This window comes from Rhinopithecus bieti, unplaced genomic scaffold, assembly GCF_001698545.2.
Source record: "Rhinopithecus bieti isolate Rb0 unplaced genomic scaffold, ASM169854v2 scaffold_72481, whole genome shotgun sequence".
Taxonomy (NCBI): Eukaryota; Metazoa; Chordata; class Mammalia; order Primates; family Cercopithecidae; genus Rhinopithecus; species Rhinopithecus bieti.
The window spans coordinates 106,772-116,554 of NW_016826972.1; the positions used below are offsets into that span (position 1 = coordinate 106,772).

The 9,783-nt window shown below is 42.7% G+C and overlaps 1 protein-coding gene across 1 annotated transcript in view; it reads left to right on the forward strand.

The window, feature by feature from the left end:
• The window catches only part of RBBP9 (RB binding protein 9, serine hydrolase), a 10,805-nt gene extending 2,997 nt beyond the window's left edge, over positions 1–7,808 (forward strand). The window contains 3 exon segments of the mRNA XM_017863707.1: positions 3,884–3,969; positions 4,373–4,491; positions 4,493–7,808. Coding sequence (XP_017719196.1) covers positions 3,884–3,969; positions 4,373–4,491; positions 4,493–4,561 — 274 coding nt within the window. The 3' untranslated portion in view covers positions 4,562–7,808.
• The last annotated feature ends 1,975 nt before the right edge of the window (positions 7,809–9,783 follow it).

A 9,783-nucleotide genomic window follows, 5' to 3' on the forward strand; every position in this document is an offset into this window, starting at 1 on the left:
CCATTCTCCTGCCTCAGCCTCCTGAGTAGCTGGGACTACAGGCACCCGCCACCTCGCCCGGCTAGTTTTTTGTATTTTTTAGTAGAGACGGGGTTTCACCGTGTTAGCCAGGATGGTCTCGATCTCCTGACCTCGTGATCCGCCCATCTCGGCCTCCCAAAGTGCTGGGATTACAGGCTTGAGCCACCGTGCCTGGCCTGCATGGCTTTCTATTTCCCTTGAAGTCTCTGCTCAAATGTCCCCTTTAGGTAAGGCCTTCTCTAATCACTCCATGTGAAACGGCTTCCTCAATCTACTGGCTCCCATCCCTTTTATATCTTATTATCTGCAGCACTTTTTTTTTTTTTTTTTTTTTGAGACGGAGTTTCGCTCTTGTAGCCCAGGCTGGCAATCTTGACTCACCGCAACCTCCGCCTCCCAGGTTCAAGCAATTCTCCTGCCTCAGCCTCCCAAGTAGCTGGGATTACAGGCATTCACCACTATGCCTGGCTAATTTTGCATTTTTAGTAGAGACGGGGTTTCTCCATGTTGAGGCTGGTCTCGAACTCCTGACCTCAGATGATCCACCTGCCTTGGCCTCCCAAAGTGCTGGGATTATAGGCGTGAGCCACTGCGCCTGGTCTATCTGCAGCACTTTTTACCATCTGACATCCTGTTTGTTTCTTGTCTGCCTCCTGCCAATAGAATGTAGACTCCAGGAAGGCAGGGCTTTGTTCAGTCTGGCACTGAAACCCCATTGCCTAGAAGAGAGCCTGGCATATGGTAGATTGTGTCTGCAGTGTCACTCACCTGTGAATCCCCAGTCCTTAGGTTCATGGGCATATCCCTACTGCTCATTAAGAATATTATATCTCCCCTTTTAGCCTTATAAGGCCTAGTGGGTAGGGACTTAGCTGGCTGACTAAGCTAAGTTTAGCCTATAAGGGTTGAGTTTCTTTCATATTTGCTAGGCAAAATGACAAAGGATAATAGTTTTTATTTGTCCCAAGCAGTCACTTAGGATGTCACATGAATTGCATGTCAGAGAATCTTGCCAAATTTCATAAACTTTCAGCCACACTGATTAAAGTTACAAGAGTATTTCAGGATGGAGCTACAAAATTATGGTACACTCCTAGTGTAAGGATGTTTATATGCTGCCAGGGGTTGTCTGGAAAACGAAGAGCTCCTTGTATTATTGAATTCTGTCCCAACTCAAGGCCAACTGCATTTTTCTCAAGCCATTGATTAGTAAAGATGTGTCTGCTTTTAAAGATCCTTGAACTCACTGCGGGATTATTAGCAACCTTCTAAGAATTGACTTCTAAAGTTAAGGGAGACAAGGAGAAAAATGGATGCCAAAATGATTGGGTTAAGGTTGTAGAATTTCCTATTGACATAATCATAGAGGACTACCCTACAGATGACTCTAGTCATGAAAGGGAAGTTGTGCCTTTACAATGGAGAGATCACATGGTGTCACCTTAAGCAAATGATCAAACTTAATCTCACCAATAATAGACTGGCATCATTTGTGCCCTGCTGTGATGGTGTGGGAAAGACATAGCATCACCTATGTAGTATCCTTGCCAGAAATGTTTACCTCAGTCTAGTTAGGAGGAAGCAGACAATCCCATTTAGAGGATAATGTACAAGACAACTGGCCTAAACTTTTAAACAATGTTAATGTCATTTAAAAGAAAAAATTTAAAAGTGACTGAAGAGCCATGAAAATAAAATGCAATGCATAATCCTTGACTCGATCTAGGATTGTAGAATGTTTTAAAGGACGTTTTTGGTTCAGTTGGGGAAAAATGAATACAGATAATATTGCTGTATCAATGTGAAATGTATTGGGTGTAATAGTGGTACCATGGTTAAGGGAGTGACCTTCTCAAGAGATGCATGCTAAAGTAAGGGTGAAATGTGACAAAATTAATGAATCTAGGTGGTGCTTGTTCTTTTTTTTTTTTTTTTTTTGGAGACAGAGCCTCGCTCTGTTGTCCAGGCTGGAGTACAGTGGCACAATGTCGGCTCACTGCAACCTCCGCCTCCCAGGTTCAAGCAATTCTCCTGTCTCAGCCTCCCGAGTAGCTGAGACTACAAGTGCCTGCCACCACACCTGGGTAATTTTTGTATTTTTAGTAGAGAGGGACTTCACCATATTGGTCGGGGTGGTCTTGAACTCCTGACCTCGGGTGATCTGCCTGCCTTGGCTTCCCAAAGTGCTGGGACTACAGGCGTGAGCCACCACGCCCAGCGTAGGTGCTTGTTCTTTAAATGTTTCTGTAGGTCTGATATTTTTCAAAGTAAATGGGGAAAAAAGTTTAGGCCCAAGAACAAAATACCAATGCTAACTCTTTCTTGGCACAAAGGCCTCTCGAAATTATTACTATGTGTCTTTCCTTATCCCAGTCTTTGCTGAGGGATACTGCTGTCTGCAAATATTATAATTCTGGTTTTTACCAATAAAGGAGCCTCACTCTACTTGCTCCTATCCTCTTTATATCTTATTATCTGTAGTACTTTTCACCTAGACCTAATCAATCCTAGATCTAGTCAAGGATTATGCATGGCATCTGACATCCTGTTTATTTCTTGTCTGTCTCCTGCTTACTTTTAATGGCAAAAACTGCAATGACTTTTGTACCAACCTAATAGTTAGCTGGGTGTCTACTTGCCAGGCACTGTAATGGGCATCAGGAATGCAAAGATCAATAGGACTCATACCTGCCCTTAAGGAGCTGACAGTTTATTGAGAGAAATTTACCTAAGACGACACAAATGAATAATACAAGGCAATGTGGAATGTGTGGTACCAAAGGTACATTTCTGGTATTGTACAGTGTTTCTTAAAATACAGTTCACAGACCACTTGCATTAGAGTCATCTGGGTTGAAGGAGGGATCATGCCTTAAAATGCAGATTCTAGGCCTTAATCCCAACTTTCTGAATCAGAGGCTCTGGGTCTGAGCCTGAGAATCTGCATGTTCACCGACCAAGTGACACTGAAGCATACTAAACGTGGGTGGATTACACTTTTTGTTTATTGGGAAAGGTTTGCACAAGTTTGAACTACCTTGAAAAATGAGTAGGGGCTGGGCGCGGTGGCTCACACCTGTAATCCCAGCACTTTAGGAGGCCGGGGTGGGCAGATTATTTGAGGTCAGGAGTTCAAGACCAGCCTGGCCAACATGGTGAAACCCTGTTTCTACTAAAAATACAAATTTAGCTGGGCACGGTGGTGCATGCCTGTAATCCCAGCTACTCAGGAGGCTAAAACAGGAGAATCGTTTGAACCCAGGAGGTGGAGGTTGCAGTGAGTCAAGATTGTGCCACTGCACTCCAGCCTGGGTGACAGAGTGAGACTCTCTCTCAGAAAAAAAAAAAAAGGAAAGAAAAATGAGTAGAAGCTCATCTAGTAGCCAGGGTTGGGCTTGTAGTTCTGCAGTTTCCTTGCTATTTTTCACATCAACCTCAACAGCAGATAGCACATGCTTTCTGTAGGCTACCACAAATGAGTTTTTAAGTAGTTTATTTACTTTTTTTTTTTTTGAGACAGTCTCGCTCTGTCGCCCAGGCTGGAGTGCAGTGGCCGGATCTCAGCTCACTGCAAGCTCCGCCTCCCGGGTTTACGCCATTCTCCTGCCACAGCCTCCCAAGTAGCTGGGACTACAGGCGCCCACCACCTCGCCCAGCTAGTTTTTTTTGTATTTTTTAGTAGAGACGGGGTTTCACCGTGTTAGCCAGGATGGTCTCGATCTCCTGACCTCATGATCCGCCCGTCTTGGCCTCCCAAAGTGCTGGGATTACAGGCTTGAGCCACCGCGCCCAGCCAGTTTATTGACTTTTTGGTGATCAGAGGTAACATTTATATTAGCTGACATCATTTTTCTTTCTCCAGGTATGCAGAAACACATCGAGTATATGCTATTGTATTAGTGTCTGCGTACACATCAGACTTGGGGGATGAAAATGAGCGTGCAAGTGGTAAGTCCAAAGGTAGAAATCTGAGCAAAGCCCTCTCTAGACATGGGGCTGTCTGTTCAGGTTGTAAAAACAGTGCTGTCTTTCAGATATGCTAAAACATTCTAATAGCATATGAGAAAGATTTACCACCTATCTTTGGATATAAGTTCACACTTTGATTTCTTCCCAAGCCGTAAGTCTAGAATTGAACCGCAGAGGCCTGGTTTTAGTTGAACCATGTACCACCTCTTCATGAGTAACTGTGGTATCAAGCCCTACAGATTTGAAAACAAAAGAATTGCTTCTAACTCACACGTAGGCTCTGCTCCTTTGTGTCTCTATGTGGGTCGTCAGTAGCTATTTTAGAATATCTAGAGGGAGATTATCCATGGGCACTGAAAGATTGTTTTTTTTTTCCCCATAGGATACTTCACCCGCCCCTGGCAGTGGGAGAAAATCAAGGCCAACTGCCCTTACATTGTGCAGTTTGGCTCCACTGACGATCCATTCCTTCCCTGGAAGGAACAAGAAGAAGTGGCCGATAGGCTGGAAACCAAATTGCACAAATTCACTGACCGTGGCCACTTTCAGAACACAGAGTTTCATGAACTGATTACTGTGGTAAAGTCTTTGCTGAAAGCACCCGCATAGACTGTATGATTTCTGCTATTTCGCATACCAATATAGAGGTAGAATAATATCTACTATCAGCTGATTACTAGACACATAAAACATCCAGTTAAGTTCCAAAAGTGCCTGAAAAACAAATACAAGTTTCAACGTTCAATCTAAGTTACCAATAGCGTTTCCATTTTCCATAGACTCTAAAACTCCCCAAATTGCTATGAGCTACCGCAGTATTTTCCCCATTTCATAAGAAACGTAAGGACAGCTTAACTGCCCTTCTCTAACCAAAGTAAGTCAGAAACAGCACCCAGGTTTCCTGATTCCCACTCCTGAGTAAAACTAAACAGGTTTTATGTATGTTGTAGGTGTCACTTTGCCTCTTTGAAATCAAACTTTTCTGTTTCACTGGGGAAAGAAAACATGACTGAAAGTCCAGAGTGTTAGCTTAGAGCTCACTCTAGCTAGCTACTAGCTGCTGTTTCAAGCTGGCCCCGAACATTAAACCCAGACTAGGGCCTACACCTCTGACATTTGCCCCTGAGTCCTTCAGACATGTTGAGAGAGATTGAGATGGGAGTCTTCCAGAGTCAGGAAGGAAGGAGAAGCACAGCAATATACATACATAATATACGTACAACTGACTAGATTTGTTTGAGACTAGAGTGGTGGGATCAGGGCCATGTGGAGAGCTCATGGCCTGTCTAAATTGTTGCCATGTGGAAATGGGGCAGAGTGTTACCCATTTTCTGATTTTTTGTGTGGAAAAAAATGTCCAAATTATGGTTTTTAAATTTGGGGACTATATATATATACACACACACACATACACATACAATCCATATACATATGAGTATGTAAGTTGGCAATAAGAGTATACATCAAAAAATTTACAAACACTGCAAGACAAATAAAATCCAAGCCATCCATTTGTGACCACAGTCATAAGCATTAACTTAGCCAGGGGCTTTTACTTAATTATCTGTGAAGTCTGAGAAAAGACTAAGATAACCAAAATGAACATAATGTCAAAGGACGAAATCATGGGGACAATTTGGGTTTTGTTCCAAAGTCAAGTGCTTTTAAAAATAACCTGTCCATACTTCTGTGGCCCTTTAGAGCTCTTTCAAGCACATTCCATTTCCTTCTGATCATACTTCCTCAAAAAGCCTTTCTTTGGCTGGGTGTGGTGGCTCATGCCTGTAATCCCAGCACTATGGGAGGCTGAGGTGGGTGTATTGCTTGAGGCCAGATGTTTGAGGCCAGCCAGGGCACATAGCAAGACCCCATCTCTACAAAATACTAAAAAATTAGCTGGTCATGGTGGTGCACACCTATAGTCCTAGCTACTTGGGAGGCTGAGGCAGGATTGCTTGAGCCCAGGAGTTTGAGCCTTCAGTGAGCTACGATCCCGTCACTGTACTCCATCCTGGGTGATGGAGCAAAGAACCTGTCTCTAAAAAAAAAAAAAAAAAAAAAAAAAAAAAAAAAAAAAATTTAAATAAACCTACCCTTTTCATTTCCCAACATTTTTTGGCTATTATGATCTCTAAGTGTTACTTCAAATAATTTCCAGTGAATCCACACTTGATGTTGCAGAGCTTAAGTTTGCTGCAGAAATATAATTGCCTATACTTCATGCCTAAAGAAGATTCAGAGCTATCACTTAAAACCAAAAGTCTTGGTTTTTAAATGTGCTTAGACAAAAAAAAAAAAATTCAGGAAAGGTACCCTAATCATTTAACGGCAGTCGTCTTTGGGGAATGGACATTTTGGTAGGTACAGTGTGGTGGACGTCCTCCTTCTTCTTTGTTTTTTTTGAGACAGTGTCTTGCTCTGTCGCCCAGGCTGGAGTTCAGTGGCACAAATCTCAGCTCACTCTAACCTCCACCTCCTGGGTTCAAGTGATTCTCATGTCTCAGCCTCCCAAGTAGCATGAACTAAAGGCATGCGCCACCACGCCTGGCTAATTTTTATATTTTTAGTAGAGATGGGGTTCACCATGTTGGCTAGGCTGGTCTCGAACTCCTGGCCTCAGGTTATCCACCCACCTTGGCCGCCCAAAGTGCTGGGATCACAGGCATGAGCCACCATGCCTGGGCCCTTATTTTACTTTATCCTCCTAAGAGATTATTTGAATTTGTTACACTAAACATGTATTTTATAATAAAAAATAATTAAGATTTAAAACAATGTATTAGACTACTAAAAAGCAAATTATACAAGTCAGTGGAATAATAATGTTGTTAAAGAGGCTGTTTAGCACGAATTTGACCAAATCTGTAGTCAAAGTTTGATTCTACTTGAATTTTTTAGAAATTTGCTGTTGTGTTTCTTACTCTTTGCCTTGTTCTCTGTGAAGTCCTTTCGTAAAAAAACAAACTTACACGATTTAGTTCACAAAACTTTGTTGACCTCTCTGTAGAAATGAAAACTAAATATATGTAATTGAGAAATAATTCTGATACTCTTCATTCCTATAAAAGTAATCTTAAGATAGACCTATAGGATTGTTGATCTTTGCTGCCAAATATAACCAGTAACCACAGCTAGCTGTAAAACTGAACATTCAGTTCAGTCAGAATAGCCATATTTCAAGTACTCAGCAGCCACTGGGGGCTATTGGTTACCTTACTGACCAGCTGATATAGGCTATTTCTGTCATTATAGAAAGCTCTATTGGACAGCATTGGTCTAGGACACATATTTTGTATTTTCCCCTCATCTGCCATCCAATACTGAGTAATAGTTCAAAGTACAAGTGACTTAATTTGAAATGACTTCTGTTTGGCTATTTCTGTTTTGCTTAGCTGATCACCACCAACATCATAGGTCTATACAATTTACTAAATCGCCCAACTAAGATCGAGGGTGTTTCATGGGAAAATCCACACAATCTATTCATTAAAAACCATAGAGTCATGGACTGGCATGATTTCTGTTTGATTCTTTGTGGTCACCATTGAATATACAGGGGCCTCTGTACACTCTGGGGAGTATCTATTCTCAGGTGAGCAAAATACCGAATACTGAATGGAAATCAACTGTAAGTATTAGGACTTCATATGCAACTTGAGTTTTTGGTGCTGTCAGGAGTCTAGAGCCCCACAATTAGTTTTGGTTACAGTTTATCCCTGTAGGATAAATGATCCATTTAACTATTCATCAGAGGTGCTGTATTTTTAAATAGTCTCTTATCTCCTAATTTTCAGAATTAAAAACATGCCGTGGGAAAAGTTTGAAGGTTCTCTTTATTGGTGAGGTAAGGAATACTTTTGTTTTACCCATTGAATGTTAAGCTCTAAAAACCAATCTTTAGCTATAGAGACATAAGACAAAGCCTATACTTAAAACATAAGCTGGGGCCGGGCGCGGTGGCTCAAGCCTGTAATCCCAGCACTTTGGGAGGCCGAGACGGGCGGATCACGAGGTCAAGAGATCGAGACCATCCTGGCTAACATGGTGAAACCCCGTCTCTACTAAAAAATACAAAAAACTAGCCGGACGAGGTGGCGGGCGCCTGTAGTCCCAGCTACTCAGGAGGCTGAGGCAGGAGAATGGCGTAAACCCGGGAGGCGGAGCTTGCAGTGAGCTGAGATCCGGCCACTGCACTCCTGCCTGGGCGACAGAGCGAGACTCCGTCTCAAAAAAAATAAATAAATAAAACTTAAGCTGGTGTGGTCCGGGCGCGGTGGCTCAAGCCTGTAATCCCAGCACTTTGGGAGGCTGAGACGGGCGGATCACAAGGTCAGGAGATCGAGACCATCCTAGCTAACCCGGTGAAACCCCGTATCTACTAAAAAATACAAAAAAACTAGCCGGGCGAGGTGGCGGGCGCTTGTAGTCCCAGCTACTCGGGAGGCTGAGGCAGGAGAACGGCGTAAACCCGGGAGGCGGAGCTTGCAGTGAGCTGAGATCCGGCCACTGCACTCCAGCCTGGGAGTGAGACTCCGTCTCAAAAAAAAAAAAAAGAAAGAAAAAATAAATAAATAAGCTGGTTTCTTCTCATTTCTAGCTGTCTTCCAAGTTCATTTTTCTTACTGCATAAAACTAGTGCCTTTTTGATAGGCCAAGTCCCAGGAAGGACAGACATTGTTCTTACCATTCCAACTCTCACTGAGGGTAGAAGAGAAACCCTCTGTAGTTCCAGGTTCCCAAATCCTTCATATATATATATATGTATGTGTGTGTATATATATGTATGTGTATATATATATTTTACAGTCCAGAGGTCTTTTATTAACACCTATTATGCCATGAATTCATAGGGAATAGGTTCCAGCAGCTCAGGTTCCTTCCCGTTGGTTCTCACAAAGTGTGCTTCTCTGGGTGGAGCAGGCTGGCGCTTCAGTTGAACCCAGGTAACTTTCTATTTTTTTCTGGAGACGGAGTCTAGCTCTGTCACCAGGCTGGAGTGCAGGGGCGTGATCTCAGCTTACTGCAACCTCTGCCTCTCAGGTTCAAGCGATTCTCCTGCCTCAGCCTCCTGAGTAGTTGCGATTACAGGCGCGTGCCACATGCCCAGATAATTTTTGTATTTTTAGTAGAGACAGGTTTTCATCATGTTGGCCAGGATGGTCTCCATCTCCTGACCTCATGATCTGCCTGCCTCAGCCTCCCAAAGTGCTGGGACTACAGGCGTGAGCCACCATGCCCGGCGAACCCAGGTATCTTTCTCTTGGGCTTCTTTCTTTTTCTGATCATTTTCCTTCACACACTATCTCAGTTCTTAGAGTGCTTAATGTGCTCAATATGCACATTAATTCTCTTGGCAAGAATCTTGCCCTTGTTTGTTTACAATAGTGCGAACAGCATGCTGGTGAACATTGTAGACTCTTCCAGTTTTGCCATGGTAACACCTGTGGGGCATTCCTTTTTGAACAGTACCCATTCCTTTGATGTCTTCAATATCATCTTTCTTATAGATTCGCATATACATGGCCAAAGGAGCAACTGCATGTTTTCTAAAAGTCCTAGAGAACATACATCGGGTGCCACTCCTCTTTCCCTTTGTGTTCATCATTTTGGCGAATTACTGGAAGATGGGAGTTCTGGCCAAAAGGCTATATATCTTATATAGGTATATATATACAATACTTGAAATAATTTTTGTTACAAAGAGCTAGTGTCATCAAATGCTAATTTGTACAGCTGGCCAAAGAATGTATTGGACAAAAATTGGTTACTGAGCTCAATTTTATTTTACTGATA